Source organism: Solanum stenotomum, chromosome 5 (genome assembly GCF_019186545.1).
Source record: "Solanum stenotomum isolate F172 chromosome 5, ASM1918654v1, whole genome shotgun sequence".
NCBI lineage: Eukaryota > Viridiplantae > Streptophyta > Magnoliopsida > Solanales > Solanaceae > Solanum > Solanum stenotomum.
The window spans coordinates 62,908,126-62,928,297 of NC_064286.1; the positions used below are offsets into that span (position 1 = coordinate 62,908,126).

Below are 20,172 nucleotides of genomic sequence, written 5' to 3' on the forward strand. Positions count from 1 at the left end.
GGGTTGAAGAAATGATTGGGGAAGAAAGGAAGAGAAGGAGGAGAGCTATTTTATAAAAAAAAACTATTAAATAGTGAAATACACGTGTCATGTGTGTGTATTTCACCACAAGACACATGCCTGGTAATGACATTTCAGGGAGAAAATAATTTCACTTTAAAATAGCTAAGGGGGTAAAAGGACCCCCGTGAAGTACAAGTGTGTAGTTGAAAATCAATAATAGATTGGGGATCATTTGGCCATTTTCTCCTCAATTAACATGTTCAAGAATTGGGAAATCTAATCAAACAGAACTATATAACAAGCTCAAACTAATGTAAGTTCCACTTAGTACCTTGTAATAACATATATATAATCTTTATGCAGACTAGATTATTGTTCTGTTTTACTAGATTTTTCAGTTCTTGGACTTATGTTAATTGAGAGCTGACCGAATCATTCTATTGTGAAGGTCTGACGCAAATAAACAATGGTGANTCTTTGGACCATGGTACTTTGTATAACCAAGAGCAAGTAAGAGATATAGATGATTACGAGACACCGAAGAGGTAAGAAATTTATTTATTTTTTAATTTTGCATATTCCTATTCCTTTCTGTCTTTCTATCTCTTTCATTTATTATGCTCTTTTGTAATATCAGAGTTAAATGTTTGCCTTCCAGATGATGCATGATACTGATAGTAGATTGAGTTTTGTTATTCCTTTCCTTTCAGCAAGTACCTCCAGTCCTCAATCTGTTGGTATAAGTTCATCAGAGGAATGAAATATAGGCATTGATTGTAAATGAAATAAAGTTGTGTTTTTATTTTTGTTCCAAGTTATATGTGCTGAAATTGTAAGAGTTTCATATGAAACATTTGAATTTCCACTTATTTTGGAGATGATGATGATATCAAGTAGCTTGAGGTGGAAAGGGTATTGTCATTAGTTATTAGTTTTTGCTTGATTTTGATTTTTTGTGTTTTGGGTTACTGGAATCTTTGCTTATCTGCAAACTCAAAGGTTATCTCTTTTTCTATATTATGGGGTTTAATTGAACTGATTATTTTTTGCTCCAACTTTTCATACATATGCTACTCATTTAGACCTGATTTATACTAGATATATTCAATTCGCCTAAAACCTCTAGACCTATTTGTAGTATTTTATTACAATGTTGAAGAAAGTTTTGGAACATATTGGAGTGCCCTGCTTAACTTCATGGCTCAAAGGAAACAAAAAGGAAAATGAAGGAGAAACCAGATCTGAAGATCTATGTAATTTCATGACGACTCTAAATTACCTTTAAGATCAGATTTATTTCTTTCTAGATGTATCAGAAAAGATGCTCAATGGACTACACTTGATTTATCACATTCTCCAAAAGCAGACTTGTAAACATTGATACTATAAAAAAGACCTATTTTTATTTTCTCTGCAAGCAAATGATGCACTGTTATGCCTCTGTGTGTGTGTGTTGTGTACTCAGAATAGTTATGTTCACTTCTTTTTTTTCTATTGTTTGAACTTAGTGATGACTTTTTATTAGTAATGTTGTTATAATAATGTAAGAAATCAATAATGTAGTTAATTGCTGGATCAAAATTCAAAAATGTTGGGCCCGTGCTTAGCATGGGCCATCACCGATCTAGCTTATTTAGAAATGAGACTTGGGTTGGACGAACACGGCAGCAGATAGTAGACCAAATGTTACGGGAGATGTATTATCTACAATTTAACTTTTTTAAGCTTTTGCCTTCTCACACAGACACGTGTATTTGCACTTAAATTATAATGTTTTGTTTCTTTTTGGACATTTTGCCTACCTTTTCAATTTTTGTTTCCAAGTCTCTTTTTTCAGTCTTTTTCCTGCTTTCACTTACATCTTCTCTCTTCTTTGTTTATTAATGCTCTCTGCAAATTACAAACTACAAAAATTTTGAGATTCAGGCAATTCTTTGGTAAGAATCGATTGGATTTTTCTGATCTTGCTTTATTATAATTTGTACTAATTTGATAGATTTTATAATTGTTACTTTCTAATGTTTTGAATATAATTACTTGCTAGAATTCAGTACATTAAGTAATTTTACTTGATCTACACATGCATTGAAATTTTAAAATGGATTGTGCATCAGAGTGTTTGATGTTCTGTCTGAGTCATTTTATATGGAGTATCTGATTATTATTTTTTTACTTGTAGCAGGCAAAACTCTTCGTGATTTGGTTCATCTGGTTGAAAGTTATGTCTTTCACACGCTAAAGATGCTTTCGAGTACTATTAACAAGCTTATGTTCTTGCTCTCAAGTTTCAAGGGTGTTTGACTGTTTGTGTTCTTACTGCCGATGTTTTCAAGCAATAGGTATATATTTTTTATATTAATTTTGTTTTCTTTTTTCTTCATCGTTTTCCCCCTTTTCGGACGTCTTCTCAATTCTTCCCACATTTCTTAGTTTCTCAGTTTAATGGGATATGTGGGTTAAATATATGGGTATCATTGGAAGACGAAAGCGGCAAAGTAACAAATGATGGTAGTAATTTAATGTATTTTGGATTTCTTTTCTGATGAGTACTCTGTTTGAATTAGATTTGGAGTTCTGTCTGCTGCATCACCTCTTCGATTTTCTCTCATTGAATTGACATTTATTGCAACTTAGATTATAAATCTATGTCCCATATTATACTTAGCTGATAAAAAAGAAAGCCTTATCCCAAAATAAGAATACTCTCAAGAATGTCAAACCTTGTGAATATATTGTTTACAACCTAACATGTTTTAGTTCTTCTGGTATTACATTCTCTAAATCAAATAATTGTTTAGAAGATCAGAGGTTCTTAGGATGTTGTCTTACGTTATAACATCTGCCAGTATGAAGACAATAACACTTGGATTAAAGGATAGGCATGAAACAAGTATCCTAAATTCTTCTATGCTGAATTTGCAATGACTTGAAGCAAGACTCTATTTATGAGTCAACTAGGTTGGCAATTTATTTTTTTGGTACTGCGTGTGTTGTTAGGTGAAATCTGGTACTGCGTGTGTTGTTAGGTGAAATCTTTGTCTGATGAGTTGGGCAAATGATGTGCCAATGACTATGAATTATTTTGGCATGAAGTTTAAGAAAGTAATATAGACTTTTGAATTTTGTGATTTTAGACTAAAAATATATAGAATGTAGACATTTTGATCTTACACGTCATATGAAAAGTTAAAATTAAAGAGTCACTAAAAAAGTGAAGAGGCATTTTTTTTAAACGAACTAAAAGGAAAGTAGTACAAATAAATTGAAATGGAGGGAGTAAAATGTGTTCTATTTCTCTGTAAGGGTGTTATATTTAGGTGAATTTGGTTTGTTTGTGTCATTAACATGTGTATATGGCTGTTTTCTGCTCAATTAGCCATACAAATTTGTTACTTTATAGTAAAAAAGATTGTTATGAATATTGTCTATGTAATACTTATAACACTAATAAATTTAAATGTTGTCTATGTGACATTCCACTCGTGATTGACTTTATTTTTGTTATTATGTTTAAGTTGTTAATGAAATGGTGGTCTACAGTAACAAGTATCTCTCTTTTTCCTTAGCTAAAAGATGTGTTGAATTGGAAGGAAGATAATAAAAAAGAAGAAGATTAAGTTAGAGGCATAAGATTGGACTGATTAGTTTCTGTGTAACACAACAATATGTTGTTCCCAATTCATTTTAAATGCCCAAAGGTTCTGGTACATGATAGCATTTGTTCAATTGTTTTAAAGTGGCACATACTTCAACTTAAATGTGTTAGTTGTTTCACACAACTATCTGTGTGTACTTAAATAGCACATGTACTTTATCTACAATTTCTCAGGTATTTAATAACTTGCTTGCGACTTGCTTGTGTTCCTTATATTCCATATATACACACCATTGCTTGAGATACTATTACATGATGGAGGACTTATAAGTACAGGTAAAATAGATAACATTAGAGTAATTAAAAAGACAAATCTTCTCTCTTTTTATTTAGACAAATAAAATATATACATGGTAATGAGTGCAACATCTGGACAAGCTGAAAGGAAGAGGAAAACAAATGTTTCCGAAGGCAATGATTAGCATGTGATTACTAATTTGGGTAAATTGATGCGTTCTTCTTGATTTATGTTAATGCTCATTGATTGTATCTACTCATGTTTATCTCTTTTATTTAATAATAATATACTATATAAACTGAAGTTCTCAGTAATTGAGCCAAACAAAAGTTCAAATTCTTTGCACATTGAATGCCAACTTTTTTTCCATCTCTGTTTCAATAACAATTTTACTACAGGCAAGCAAGTAGAGCAATGTATATGGAATAACCTTTTCTGTTTTCTTTTAAGATGATTTAGCATTATAATGTTTTCCCTACTATTCAGTTCCTAAAAATATGGGGGTGGGGAATCAATTTCAAAAATGGATTGAAGAAAAATTGATCATGATTTCTTTTGGAATGCTTCTGTGATTGTTTTTTTAAATCCAATTGTTCATGCAGCTTATAGGTATTAATGATAATGATGTCTATGGAAGGTGATGGATCCTAATTGTCGCAAATTTTTGCTCGATAGTTTATGTTTCATCATATAACCAAAGTACTTGTACATTCAATAAGATATTTTGGTTGAAGAATAGTGTTGACTACTAATGACCTATGTCAGAGTAGAGAGAAAATGTAATAGCACATTTGATGATATGTAGTATATACATTTGATTTATGGATGATCTTTATGTACTTTGTTATAATATATAAAATTCCCGAATCAGACACATATTGTACAGAACTATCGGTTATTATTACTTCAGTATGAATCACTATCTTAATGCAAGATTGAAACATGATTAATATTGTTCGAAGGCATACATTATGAGGTTATCTTTTTGTCACATATACATGAGAATGTTACTTTCATATCCATGTTAGTACAAAGGCATTGTGCTATGACATCAAAATCAAGCATGTTGGGCCCGTGCTCAGCACGGGCATGGCCAATCTAGTATATCTATGTGTCACACTTGCTATGTTGGGCCATGCTGGCATGGGCCATCCACTTCTAGTAAATGTATAAAGAGAACATTCCAAAAAGTACAAAAGTGTGCTCAACATGTTGTGAGACTCTAGAAACTTCCGGCATGTTCCCTCTATATAGTGACAATTTTCTAAAACTTACTAGATAAGATTGTGTCACGTGTCCCTATTTAGTCTTCCGTTAAGATTGCGTCACGTGTCCCTATTTAGTCTTTCGTTAGAGTGAAGGGCATATATGCTCTAGCTTTTGGACGACAGAGGCATCAATGTCCCAAAAGTATGATGAAAGGTATTTGCATACCATTTACGATAGTTCATGGATATATTTGTCATTTTTCCCTTTAATATATTTAGTGTAAATATCATATTAGATAATTGATGGATTGCGGCATTGCGCACATATATAATATATATGTTTCTCCCTCCCTTACTATAGTGATTAGTACAATATCTCATGGGGGACTCTTTACACTTGCGACACTCTTACACATCATTAATTTTAGTATGAACAATATAATATAAGAGTCCAGCATCAATAAATGAAGAATTAGAATAAGGTCCGACTATAATACCATAAATAGCATTTGCATTATGTTTGCATAGCGTCTCCCTACATAGAACAAACACAAAAATAAAACAATAAGTTAAATTATTTTACTCATCCATTAATGGGGCTCGATCAAGACAAAGTAGAAGTTTCTTCTTAAATCTTCACCAGTTGGGCATAAAATAATTCAATTGGTTAGCAACAATAGAGTCAGTCACCCCTCAATTAAGAGAAAATGGTCAAATGACCCCCAACCTATTATCAGATTTTTAATTACACACCTGTTCTTTTCGGAATTTCTATTACCTCTGAACTACTTTAAAATGGAATAAATAACCCCTTAAGTGTTGAGTTGGCATAAATAGTGTATTTCACTCTCTCTGCCTATATTTTTTGAATTTCCGTTTTTTTCTAATTTTCTGTTTTCTTTCTCTTTCTTTCTTCTTATTTATCTATATAACTATACCTTTTTCACCATTATCATTGTTGAAACTTTTTCAATGGATGTTTTGTATAAAATAATCAACAACTAATGCATTTTGTGAATAAATAATTTTTCAACAGACTTATTTAGAACATTCTAACAAATTAAATTTATTTTTAAAAAAAACATACCCATTAATTAATTTTTTTTAAAGTCATGGACTCAAGAGTAACAAAATCAAAGTGAAGTAATTATATATTTAAAAAGTACTTTCAAACTTATTAAAAGGAACTAATACAAAACAATTTCTTCTACATTTTAAAAGAAGGATCCTACATGCATGTTCTCCTAAAACCCATGAAGTATCAAAATCAAAAACTCAAATTATAAATTAATCATGAATATTTTAGAGGGAGTAAGAATAAAGAATGGGGAAAAGAGAGAGGTTTCTAAAATTGGCGTTACAAATTGGTCTCAAATTGGTCTTCTCATCCGTGATGATTTTGAGTTGTCGACCGAATCTTCAGGGGATGAATCTGATTTCGAATGTTCATGACCCCATTTAATGTGTATTTGAAGTCTAAGGAAGAAAATCGAACAAAATGTAAAAAAATCTGAAAAAAATTGTTTAATTGGTTGGATGAGAGATTTGATTATGACCGCTATCTTTTAGGCTCTAGAGATTCGGAGTAGATGAAAAGGCGACTTGAATTTTCATTTTTATAAATTGTTAGAGATATAGAAATTTATTGAGGTAAAAAATGGTGTTTATTATAGTTAGGGTTGAAATGATTGGAGAAGAAAGGAAGAGGAGGAGGAGAGCTATTTTATAAAAAAAAAATTATTAAATAGTGAAATACACGTGTGAGGTGTGTGTATTTCACCACAAGACACATACCTGGTAATGACATTTCAGGGAGGAAATAATTTCACTTTAAAATAGCTTAGGGGGTAATAGGACCCCCGTAAAGTACAAGTGTGTAGTTGAAAATCGATAATAGATTGGGGATCATTTGGCCATTTTCTCCTCAATTAACATGTTCAAGAATTGGGAAATCTAATCAAACAGAACTATATAACAAGCTCAAACTGATGTAAGTTCCACTTAGGACCTTGTAATAACATATATATAATCTTTATGCAGACTAGATTATTGTTCTGTTTTACTAGATTTTTCAGTTCTTGGACTTATGTTAATTGAGAGGTGACCGAATCATTCTATTGTGAAGGTCTGACGCAAATAAACAATGGTGAAAAAGATACACAACACATAACAATATAGTTCGTGTAATATCACAAATGTGATCTGAAGAGGTATAGTATTTACAGTCTGACAGAAATTATCCTTAACCGTAAAGATTGCAACACATGCACAACAATAATATAGTGTAAACTCACAAATGTGATCTGAAGAAGTATAGTGTACCTGAAATTTATCTCTAATGGTAAAGATAGAAAGGTTGTTTCCTATATATCATCGGCTTAAAAAAACATATTCAAATAATTTGTAATTTTAAAAAAAAAAAAAGATAAAAAGAATTCGTCGCCTGAGAGATTCGAACTCTCGCGGGGAAACCCCATGTACTTAGCAGGCACACGCCTTAACCACTCGGCCAAAGCGACTTTGTTCCTTCTTCTTCATCTTAAAATACAAGTCTGAAAGTTGTCTACTTTGATGAACTTCCACATTGTTGGAATTGACAGCTTGTATTGTATTGCATGTTGAATTCATTGTCTAACTACGAAAAATCTCATTTGTGCAACGATTTATTTAGTGTGATCACGTCATTATCTCTCCTTTTTTTCATTTTGTCTTGTTATTTAGTAATCTTATTCGAATTTTACTTTATCTTTCTTTGTAGTTGCTCTACCCCGTATCCTACTTTTCTTATAGGTTATTCTTTAAATTATTACTGTGTGACATTATATAACGATGAAAATGATGCATTCTATTCAAACGTTGTATTTAGTAAAACAATAAAATACAATACTACACAAAATACAATATATTATGAAATAATAGATAACAACCATTAAAACATAGTATAAAAGAGTTTATGTGACAGACATTTTTCAAGAACATATCTTTTTTTTAAAAAAAAGTAATAAGATTACACAATACTATTTAAGTCATGAATCTATCAAAAACACGCAAAGGTACATTGGTGTACACCACATTCACTCGAAAGCTCACTTATAATATCACATTGAACATATTTTTGTACTACTTATCCTATAAAGCAGGAGTAACTGAAAAACACCAAAGGGTAATTATTACTTAATAACTATATGAATAGATGGTTGATCAAATATAATTCAATATAGAAGTACATATAAATTTAAAAACATGTATCAATATAGATTGACTATTGGTATAAATATCAGGTACGAGCGACTAAAAGCTCGTTTGAGAGAGGTGGAGAGTTGAGACATATTTTGCAAAAGAAATTAACCAAACATATTAGCAAAAACGGTAATATAATGGGAATCTTTAATAGCTCAGTTAATTGGTTATCTATACTTCCACTTTGTTGGTGAAAATTTGATTTCCTACCTTATAATCTCCTCCCCTTTTTTCATTCCCTACCCCCAATTTTTCTTTTAAAACTATTGTTATATTGATCTATGAAGTAATCCAAGTAGAAGAGTTATGGGCTTACTAAGATGTGCTCATGCTCCAAGTAGTCTTGGGCCCAGGTAATTCCCGGCCTTCTAAATCATGGGCTCGATATAGCAACTCACCACTTTTTGGGGATTGGGCCATGGAACTCTTAAAAGTTTGATCAAGAATTTTAAGTCAAAATTTCACTGAATATTTTATTATGATACAAGAAATGTATGCTACAAATTTAATTTCATTTGAGGTAGATTTGAAAATTTGAATCGTATGTTAGATTGTCCAAAATGTCTGCAACATTAATAATGTCTGGAATTTTGCCTTTTCAAAGCCATAATCTCAGTAAAAAAATGTCTGAAGTTAGGCATTTCGAGGTCATAATTTCAGTAAAAATAAAATATATCTAAGGCATTAATAAGTCTTTATATCAAGAATCATAGAAAGTATACACTGATTATATAATATAGTTTGTCAAAAATTATATAAAATACTCACTTATATATGAGTTATATACTAACTATACATTATGATACACTCAAAAAAAATTGAATATAATTTAACTATATTTGATACAATATGATCATAGATTTGTACTTCATTCAATATATTTTCAGATCTGGTCTTCTTGATGAATATTACCTTCCTTGATGTTTAAATGATCTTTATATAGCTAATGCAACATTAGTTTCACAGTACTAAATAGAAATAGAATTTGAATAAAAATGTAACAATAAAAATGGAAGAAGATAAAAGTACTGAAATGATCTTTAAGGAGGTAGTCCCTTTCTTACATTTATTGTATCATTCATTATTCACTAAAAAATAACAATATCTACATTTAGCAATGTGCATCATGAGACCACCCTAGCCTTTCTTTTTCTCCACTTCAACGGCAACACAATAATAACAATATATTGAGAGAAATACGTAAGTAAAATCTGAAAGAATAAAGCATGCGTTAAAAAAAAAAGATAGATAGATTTTTTTTGAAGAATTATCGATTTGAGTATCAAATATCAAAGTAATTACGAAAAAAGGAGAAGAAAATGACAGTGAAAAGAAAAACAAAGCAAATAATAACGGAACGTAAATACAAGAAACAACATATGATGATAGAAATGAAAAGTAAGACATAAGAATAATTAAGGTCACTAAGCCACTCAAAAAGCAAGACAACACTTTAAATCTACGAACTTTTTATTCTAATACGCGACCTTCCTATCTAAAGTCATGTTCTTGATTATATGAAGTTCCATCATAACCTGTCAAATCACCTCTTAAATCTCTCTCTCTTAGAGTGCTATTAGATATATTAATTTCTGCTCTTGTGGATGCACATTAAATTCCTTGAAGCCTATAAATTGAGCAAGTTAATCACTCCTCCGTTTCAAATTATCTATCGTGACTTTTAAAATATTTATTTCAAATTATTAATTATTTGTTAAATTTTTTTTAGACAAAGTTACTAATTTATTTGATGAAGAGATATTATTATCTTAAATATAAATAAGAATAAAATAGTCAATTTAAAAAAAAAAAACGTATAAAAAAAACACAATAAATAATATGAAACGGACGGAGAACTTGTCTATAAAGATTAGATGTTAAATAGGGAGTGTAGAGTACTAATGGGTTTTCACGCTATAAGAATAGATACATTGCAACTTCCCCAAAATGGCCAATTTTAGGTTCTTTAATTATTAATGACCCCAACATGATGGACCCTAAGTAATATATCTAAATTTATTTCTATCTACCTCTCCCTCCCTATGAATTTCAAATATATATAATCTATCAATATATACGTTATTATAAATTAGTTGATCGAAGTGTTGAGAGTCGTAATTATCCTTTAATTTCTTTGTCTAATAATGCTTTGATTGTGTGTGGTTGTTATTTGGACAAATACATTGGCACCAATCACAGCAAGATAGCTGGATGTGGGCCCCATCCACCCTCCTTTTCGACTTCGTTGTTAGTTTGGAAAAAAATATATCTCTTAAATTATAGATTTTGAAGTTAAAATTTCAAATTTTAAAATTATATCGTTTGAATATGAATTTAATTTTTTTAAAAATAAATATTGTAAAAGTGAAATTTCTTTAAAAAATTGATTTCAATATACATCATATATGTCTTTAACAAATTTAATCAAAGGAAGATATTAACTATTATAAGAGACAATTTTATAAAAAAATGTGTTGTTATATAAATGATTATTATTGTCATAAAATGTTATTCTACAGATAAGTATAAATTATACTATAAAAATGCGATTTCAAAAAATAAAACTCGACTATTATAAAGTTGTGGTTAATAAAGATATTATTATTGAGAATTCTGACGATAGTATATGCAATTTTAAATTTTTTTTCTTCCTCTTACCATCTATGAGTTGCCACTAATTACTACCTAAGGGCTACATAATTAAGCCTTTAATCTTTGGCATTGAGTCAGCATTTTGCATGATAAGAGTAAAGAGTTGTCCAAAACTAGAATATTAATTTCCTTCAACCTGCCATCTTAATGCAATATAATTATATTTATTAATTATAATGATCATGTCATTTTCATTATTAAATCTTTGGGTACTTATTATGTTTCTCATCAAGACGAATGGATAGACATTTAAGTTGTCTATTTCACTAGCTAAGTAAATTAAATTATGCTTATCACCGTCAATGTTTTGTGATGGGATGGATATATAGAATATAATTTTTTGATTTTTAATTTAGGATTTTGAATTCGATTTTTGGGAATAAAAATTTCGATAAGAGTGTTTTTTCCTTTATTGCATCTTGTTGCAATATGAATTCGAGATCATCAAAGAAAGTATCGCGCGGACATTGTAAGTCAAATTTAAAAAGTAAATGATGTTTTAATCAATCTTAGTCAATTTGTAAATAGTGGTATCTTGAAAATCTTAGTAGCTCAATTCGTTGAGTATCTGAAATTTGGTGTGATTCTCATCTTATACTCATTTTTGCTGCCTTAATTTATTTATTTTTTAAAAGAAAATAATAGTGGTGTTTTCACTTATAATAATTGAACTTAAATGAATTGCATCTAATTTTCCCCATCCACCCTTTTACATCATAAAATTTGACATTCTTGGCACAAAATAAGAATTTTTTCTTTACCAAGTCCTTTGCCAACATAATCTTATACATCCGCCGTTTGAATTCATATGATATACTTTTCTTTTAATTTTATCTCAAAAATAATGTTACTTTTTATTTAAAAATAATTTTATTTTATTTTTCAATTTTATCATAGATAAGATAATTTATAATTAAATAAATAAATACTATGATATTTTTAATTGAAGTTCTAATTTTTACAAGTCTATCTTTATTTTCAAATTTCGTAATTGATTAATTATATTACTATTACATAAATGGGGAAGAGAGGGTAACATAAAGCCACTATACACATGCATGTACTTGAGGGATGTAGTTATCATCTCTTTCTCAGAAAATTATAATATGTAATTAGTTAGAAATATTTTTTTTTATGTATATATATTACATATTAGTATATTCTTGATTTTTTCATAAATTTACTTTTTTATATTTTGTCCCTCCTTAATAAAAACTCTGGCTCTTTTCACTGTCTTTCTCCACTTTTACTTATCTACTATATTAAAAATAGAAAATTATTTTGTTCAAAACCAAGATATAATTATATTTTTATACCTGTTTTACTCTTATTATTATTTTATTTTCCAATATTTAGATGACTTATAATTAATAGAAATAAGATAGTAATATTATTATTATATTATATTATTCTATAAAAATATATCAAGTCAATTATAAACAAGTAAAGACGAAAAAAATCAGAAGAGAAGGAAGGGGAAAAACCATGTGACTAATAGCTTTTGTGTACATTTATATCTATAGGCTTGATAGATATAGGGTTTGTATATGTTAATGCATCCTTGAAGTTTAATTTTCTATGTGTAGTGGTATTCTTTTGTATGGACCATTTGTTTGCTGCAAAAACACTCATACTGATGGTGAAAATGATGTTACTTTTGAAATAGATAATATTTTGATAAGAAGCGTTTACTCCTTTAATAAATTTATCTAGATAAAATTTAAATTACACTATTAAAAATAATACAAAAATCGATTAAAGAAATTTAACTTCAATACAAAAATTCAAAGAAAATCGATTTACACTTTCCAAAAAAACTTTTTAAATTATTTTTAAATAAAATCAACGACCGTCCATCGATTTTTTTTCCCATCCTCTAGCCACTCCACCCTCATATCACCCCCGCCAACCCCACCCACACTTCTATAGCCCTCATCCCTACCTTCCACCCCACCTCCCTAGTTTCCGTACCCACACTCATCATAACAAATAAAGAATTTAGTGGCACTAACAAAAATAAGTATTTATAATCGGTACTCTATCTAATTAGGGCCGGCTCTTGTGTACAAAATTTGAGGCATATGCCTTATGGGGGGCCTCAAATTATTACCAAGAATACATTTTTTGTTAATTTTTTTACATAAAATTATATTATTTTGTTCTCCTTAACCCCATTCAAATAGAAAAAAATCAATTATTTTTCACTAACACCTATATTATTTATCTGTTTGAACTCTTTTTTTTCAAATCTTTGATAAGATAGAGTAATAGACTATCAAAATTATGAATCAATAGTCGAAAAGTGTTGAACAAAGTAAATTATATTTTTTTTTTATTTCTTCTTAAATATTCAAGCAATACAACAAACATAGTAAGTAGGATATACCAAGTTATCAACTTCTTGAATCAAATTCTATGATTTTAACTCTTGTTTTTATTTAAAGTTTGTCAACTTATTACTAAGAATTATGTTAACAATTTATATAGTAATCGCCCAGTAAAAGAGTGTTTTCTAATGTTGAATTAATGAAATCTTACCTAAAACTAATAATAATAAAGATATTTGAAGAAATCATATATAAAGAAATTTTAAGCAAAAATTTACATCTAAAAAGTTAGAAAAATAATTTTTAAATAAATACATATGAAGTTTATTTAGATTTTAGGCTTCTAATTGAAATCTAAAAGTTAGAAAAATAATTTTTAAATAAATATATATGAATTTTATTTAGATTTTAGGCCTCTGATTACTTTGAGTCACCCATGTATATAATTGTCACTATATTATATATAATGACAAAAATAAATTTGTATGTTTATAATGAATAGTCCATTAAATGTCGTCTCTGGATGTAATAATATTAACTCGTTTGCTGCGAAATAATTTTGTTACAACAAATATTGTCGCTAAAAGGAAAATTTATTGTCACTAAATGCCTCTATGGTTATACGGTGTTTGCCAAGATTATACAAACTGTTTTTTCGTACTTACAAGAAACAAGAAAATAAGTAAAAACTTCATTTATTTTTTAGGAAATTATTTGAACTTTTCAACATCAATGCAGAGTAATTAATTCCTTGATGAATTTTCACAATTAAACCCATAGCCAAAACAGAAAATAGACTCTTCAACCACCATATGCCTATTATTTTTTTTTGTATGTTAAGTTTCTCCATATATATTTTCCAAACCAAAACTAGTCAAGGCATTCCCCCATTATGCATGAAAATGGGGACCAACAGTATGGGGACTATGATTGTATCCAAAACAACGAAAATATTGCACATGTATTTTGTTACTTGCTATTGCAACTAACCTTAATTATCACCCTTTTCCATGATATATCAGTATCAATATCTCATTTTGTTTGACTAGAGGCACCAATTCTAGAATGCCCAAACAGAGGGGCCCTATTTTTATTGGCCCCCTTCTGTTATATGTCTTGTTCAAGGACCATACCACTGTATAGTTGTCCCTTAACTAAAACCTTAACACCAAACACATAGCTAAAAAAAAATCAGTTGAAACTTGTGCTACTCTCTTTGGTTTCAATTTGTCTGTCTGGTTTCACTTAACACGGAGTTTAAAAAACTTTAGAATTTTATGGTCTTAAATATATTTTCTATTTTTGCCCTTCTTCTTAAATTAAGGGTAGGGGAAATAGGGAGGGGATTACAAGGTATGAATTGAACTCTCACTAATAAAGTGAAAGTTCAGGTAACAAACCAACTCTCCTCTTAAAAATGTCATGTGAAAAGTTAGAATTAAAAATTTGTCTATAAAGGAATGAATCATTCTTTCTAAAATGGACTAAAAAGAAAAGTAAAAAAAAAAAACAAATTGAAATGAAGGAATAATATGTTACCGGAGGCTAATTCAATATCTGAAGTCACTAGGTTCAAAATATTATGTGTACATTTTTTTTAAAAAAAAATTCTTTTGTATATGTATATGTAGTATGAGTCGAAAACTATGAGTTTTTAAGTTAATTCATAGAACTCGCTCTAGATCTACCTTGATCACTTACATAATAGAGTCCCTATTTCCCACTCCTCATTCATGAAAACGGTTGATGCTTTGCTTTTTGGAGAAGTTTAAGTTTTATGCACTGACGTTGTAAAACATGTTTATGCAATCATGTTATTTATCAAGTAATTATTGGTAAGAAGATTCTACAATAAACATTTTATTAGTAACCTGATAATAATGATTACTCACTTGGTATAGTCGGTGTACATAACTTAAATCCTTCGTAACGATTCAATTGTCTAGTACTAGATGGTCCTGATCTAGCATCATTGTGGAAAATGCGACTGTTTTTTCAATGCACTGTACATTTACAAGATGAAAGAAAAATTGATATGGCTTCATTGACATCAGTTGTTGCTGCTGCAAATTAACTTAAAGATGCATCATTTAATTCTAACTTTTCACATGACATGATTAAAAGTAAATAACATTTTTGTACATTCCACGTATCTTAAGTTTAACACCACAAGATTCAAAGGTCTTTTTTATTTTCTTAAACACCGTGTCAAGTCAAAACCAAACTAACAAATTGAAACGAAGGAGGTAATACAAAAGGACAAGAAATACAGAACTACACTGCAGACTTAGTAAAACATTAGAGAAGAATACCATATGCATATCTTAAATAGTTACATCTTACAGTAAATAAGGAAATTTCTACTTGAAGGGAACAAGGGGGGGAGTTGAGATATGTTTGTCATTTCTAGAGTAAATTACAGGGTGAAAAACAATAAAAAAAGAGCACCCTTAACTCCCCATAACAAAAATCAAGAATTTCAGGTTAGCTTGTTCCAGTAAATACGATATTATCATGTCCTAACGCGTAATAGTATGCTGCAAATCCAGCTTTCATCTTGAAATTTCATGTGCTTGAGGGTAACCAAGTTGTTCCGTCTCCCAGATCAACTTAGAAGCAACGCCTTCATGGCAAGGAACATATTCCTGCAATCGCAAACAAAATGTGCACTTTTTTCAACACAGTACGATTTCAAGAAGTACTCTAACGAAGAACAAGAATTGACTTTGATTATCGCCTTTTTCTCTTACCTCCAGTTTCTTCACTAGCTCCTTTGGCGATGGTGCTGATATAATGATGTGGCGTGCATTTGGGCTGATGAAACCTTCCTCAACAGCTTTGTCGATAAATGACAATAATGAATTGTAGTATCCATCCACATTCAGCAATCCTACCTGCAAAATGCATGTTACTTGTGGTTCTCAATTGTGAATGTTAAACTAAAAACTCAAGTACAAGAACTACATAACGTTGATGATCCAAAAGTACATTGAAAATAAATGATATACCGGCTTATCATGGATGCCTAGTTGCGCCCAGGTTATCACTTCAAGCAGCTCCTCAAGAGTTCCATAACCACCTAGATATGAATGGAGACAATAGCGTTAGTGCTTAATTCTTCCGAAACTGTCAAATGTCAGGCTTAACTATGAATGAGGATTTAATGATAATGTACCATGAAGTCCATGAAAACATAAAACAAGAACAACAGAAGAATGATACGGGATATGAATCTCACTAGTACAATGATCCTCTGCATGGTTCTAAGGCTATATTACAAACACACCAGGTATAACTCAACGAGTGGGGTCTAGAGAGGGTAGGATGTACGCAAACCTTACCGCTACCTTTGTGGGGTAGAGAGGTTGTTTGCGATAGACCCTTAGCTCAAAAGAATGGACCAAGTAGAATATACTAAACAAGTACTAATCAGTAGTACAGTTGACAAGGTGTTTAATCAATAACAGAATTTTAATCTATTCTGAAGTTTTGTGACCAATTAAGATGCAACCAAAAGGAATAATATTGACTAGTTTGAGTTTCTGAACCAACTGGAATCCTAAAGTGGAGTGAGCATGATAACTTGTTTAGGTCCAGCAGCCAGTTGGCATTACCAAATTAGTGAAAGTGTGACAGTTTTCTCCCTTACCTATCACCCCCCAATGGCTTTTAAGTACATTAAAGGAAAAGAACAAATCACAGTAGTAGTTTCTCTCACAGTGAATAATCCCAATTTCAGTGCTAGATGTTGATAGGTCAACAACTAAGGTTTGAACTGTTGCTCCTTAAATCTACATATTCTTTAACAAGTGTAATAAACACAACAAAAGCAATCTCTGACCAACGTTGCTCGGATCCTCAAAAGTAATGAATTTTTGGAGAACCTAACACCGATGCATTTGACATTTATTCAAAATCCACGTACCCCTAGTCTTCAACTAGAGATATACATAATTTGAGCATAACTATTCTTTATGGTTATCACCTGTATCCAAGAATAAGAATATCAAGGCTATTGCAAATCATGAAAAACTCCAAATTTCTATTATTTGTGTCTTTTAAAAGGAAATACATACTAAGCCAAGAAAATGACAACTTGAACTATCAGAAAAACAAAAAGACAGGAAACATATAATGAATCTATTGCCTTAAATAGCAAATATTAAACCACTGATTGTCTTCTTTCTTTTCATTTATCCCAATTATTTTTTACATAAGAATTTGTGTGCAAAAGTTAAACTTTGACTGTAAGGCATAATACTAACCTGGCAAGGCAATAAAAGCATCAGAATGCCTAGCCATCTCTGCTTTTCTTTGATGCATACCTGCAACAGCCTTCACTTCTCCTACTGTTTCACCAGTTAACTGTGGAAAAATAGTACCATACATCAGTAGAAAAAAAAAAGCAGATAAAATATGAGGGAAAGACAAAGAATTTCTTGTAGTGTAGTAAATGTTGCTGCAGTGAAGCAATGATGAGTATTATTTCAGAAAAAGAAGACTTAATCCTGAAAATAGTCTATAGGGTCAGCAATTGCAGTAGAAAGTAACCTTATCATTACCATACTCAACCATCAGTTCAAGACATATATAATGTAGTCCGGTACACTAAACTTCCGCTACGCACAAGGTTCAAGAAAAGACTGAACAACGAGGGTTTATTATACGCAGTCTTACTCAGTGATATATGAGTTGCAGAAACACAAGAGCTAATACTGGTCTCTGAAACACAGAGTGAATAAAGCTTTCCATACAGAAGGAAAAAAGTCAGGAAAACATTTGATACCTAAAAATACATTATACTAGTAAAAAGGCAGATGTCAAAGTTACACCATGGTATATGGATAAGGCAATCAAAGGACAAGAAAGAAAAAAAAATGTGTCTTTACTCCTTCACAGTGCCCAGGAACTTGAGAAAAGAACACAGCATAGGGCTTTGTAAATAGCCTCTTTGGTACATTCAATATTAAATTAGAACCAATAGTTTAAAGAGATTTAGAAATAAACTCAAAGTATCAACTCTTTAAACATGGATTATAAAAGATTAAAGAGTAGTATAATAGTTTTCTTGATCATAGCAGACATACCTCTCGAGGCATGAGTGTCTTGGGAATGACCCTGCAGACAGACAATAACATGACAAAAATTCAATTTTTATTGATAAAAACTGAACATTTGCACTAATTAACACAAGAGAGACACACTTTCATTCATCATGTTAGGGATAGTTTGGTTAGCATTTGAAAATTTGATCTTTAAATATTTTCAAACTTTTTTCCAACTAAAATTGCGTCCAAACACAACTTCAAATTCCAAAAATCACTACAGATACTAAAACACTCAAGTTTCAACGTCAACAGGAGCTTAATTAGCATAGATTGATCTTTCTCCTCACCCAATAACATGGCGCCCACCATCATGAACAGCTTGTGAAACCAAACCCATAAGGCCTATGCTACCTCCTCCATAGACCAAATCAATATTCCTTGACACCTTCCATAAGACAAAACACCAGATCAACACCATAAAGTAATCACTTTTAAGTCTAAAAGCACATTTAGACTGTTTAATAATATTATAAAAAGAGAAAAAGGCCAAAAGGGTAAAAATGGATTATAAAACAAATGTACTCCACTTTTTAGTGCAGTCCTATACATATGAAGATGATAAAAGAGCATAAATACAAAGATTGTACAGAGAAAGAAAACAACAGAGAAAAAGGGTCCCAGAAGAATAAAAATCCTGTAGATGAAAGTAACTGTAAGTATAGAATACACAACAATGTAAAAACAAAACTAGCTACTAGAAGCTGAAAACTTTGTTGTATTTCCCATGTGTGAACAATAATCAAAGCAACTTGCAAAAAGAGATTGGAACTTTCATGAGTGGTTACAAACACACACTCACACACACACAAGAAACAGAGAGAAAAATAGAAGTGCATGTAACAGAACATATTATCAAGAAACTTTGAACAAAAGGGATTAATAAACCTAAAATTTGAAAACCAAAAAAACTGAATATCATCATCAAGACTTGTCATTTACTTCAAAATAAACACCCCATTTACATGAAAACCCCAAAAAGGTACAATCTTTAAACAATACGAGTGACAAAAAGCTAAAATCAAGAAAAGGGTTAAAAAAAGCCATTGTTCTTTACCAATTCTTTGCCAAGCTCAATAGCAGCATCTTGATAGCTACTCTTCTTGCCTTGACTACTTCCACAAAACACACAAATCCTCTTGAATTTTGAACCCTTTACTACAACACCACTCTCCCTCTCCATTTTTTTTCCAACTTTTTCTGCAAATTAGATAATAAAATAAGAAACTTGGTATGTTATTATTCTGAAAGAGAGCAATATATATAGGACCCTATACATATGTAGAGTTATACGTACCATATATAGAAGAAAATTGTGTCAACCTTTTTAGCTTGACCACACCATTGGCCACTCCCAAATGGTTCTATGTACGAGCCACACTCCACGTCACCAAAACATAATTACATTTGTTTTATACTCAACCCTACCACTACTGGACCAATTTTACGGTTCTAAACACTTCGATTGACTAATTTATAATACGATATTAAAGACATGCATAAATGGTGTACTGAACGGTTGATAAATTAGTTGATAATACAATATATATATATATAACTTTTCCTTTATTATTATATACAATGAACATGAAGCTTTTTTAAGAAACAAATGTTATGTCAATCTTGAATATTCTCGTAGGGTACATGTACAAATGTGTGATATATATAGTAAAACGCAAATAAAATACTAATGTCTTGTTACAACAGACCGGGTACAATTCAATAAATTAGGAGTACTTTATTT

General features: G+C 30.5%; 1 protein-coding gene, 1 long non-coding RNA gene and 1 other non-coding gene across 8 annotated transcripts; 1 reads left to right on the forward strand and 2 right to left on the reverse strand.

Annotated features, from left to right (window-relative positions):
- Positions 1-477: 477 nt before the first annotated feature.
- On the forward strand, positions 478-4,799 carry LOC125864833 (uncharacterized). 6 transcript variants are annotated; one of them, XR_007446280.1, is made up of 4 exons: positions 478-548; positions 1,142-1,256; positions 2,183-2,342; positions 4,499-4,799. It is a non-coding gene; the product is annotated as an uncharacterized LOC125864833 (long non-coding RNA). The 6 variants fall into 6 exon arrangements; XR_007446279.1 differs by having other exon boundaries at positions 2,186-2,342; positions 4,499-4,798; XR_007446283.1 differs by lacking the exon at positions 1,142-1,256 and having other exon boundaries at positions 4,499-4,797.
- Positions 4,800-7,541: 2,742 nt separating this feature from the next.
- TRNAS-GCU (transfer RNA serine (anticodon GCU)) lies at positions 7,542-7,623 on the reverse strand. Its single transcript has one exon. It is a non-coding gene; the product is annotated as a tRNA-Ser (tRNA).
- Positions 7,624-15,652: 8,029 nt separating this feature from the next.
- Positions 15,653-19,693, reverse strand: LOC125864827 (cytokinin riboside 5'-monophosphate phosphoribohydrolase LOG3-like). Its single transcript, XM_049544912.1, has 7 exons — positions 19,486-19,693; positions 18,719-18,816; positions 18,411-18,441; positions 17,589-17,688; positions 16,332-16,402; positions 16,074-16,217; positions 15,653-15,968 (listed from the first exon to the last, which is right to left on the reverse strand). The coding sequence occupies exons 1-7, from the start codon at positions 19,609-19,611 to the stop codon at positions 15,876-15,878; spliced, it is 663 nt and encodes a 220-aa protein (XP_049400869.1). The 5' UTR covers positions 19,612-19,693; the 3' UTR covers positions 15,653-15,875.
- Positions 19,694-20,172: the final 479 nt, after the last annotated feature.

Excerpts from the sequence above, each read along its gene's own strand:
- LOC125864827 (XM_049544912.1), bottom strand. The coding sequence starts at position 19,611 with ATGGAGAGGGAGAGTGGTGTTGTAGTAAAGGGTTCAAAATTCAAGAGG. Across the intron at positions 18,442-18,718 it reads GGTGGGCGCCATGTTATTGG|GGTCATTCCCAAGACACTCA; the intron begins GTGAGGAGAAAG and ends GTCTGTCTGCAG. Across the intron at positions 17,689-18,410 it reads AGACACTCATGCCTCGAGAG|TTAACTGGTGAAACAGTAGG; the intron begins GTATGTCTGCTA and ends ATTTTTCCACAG.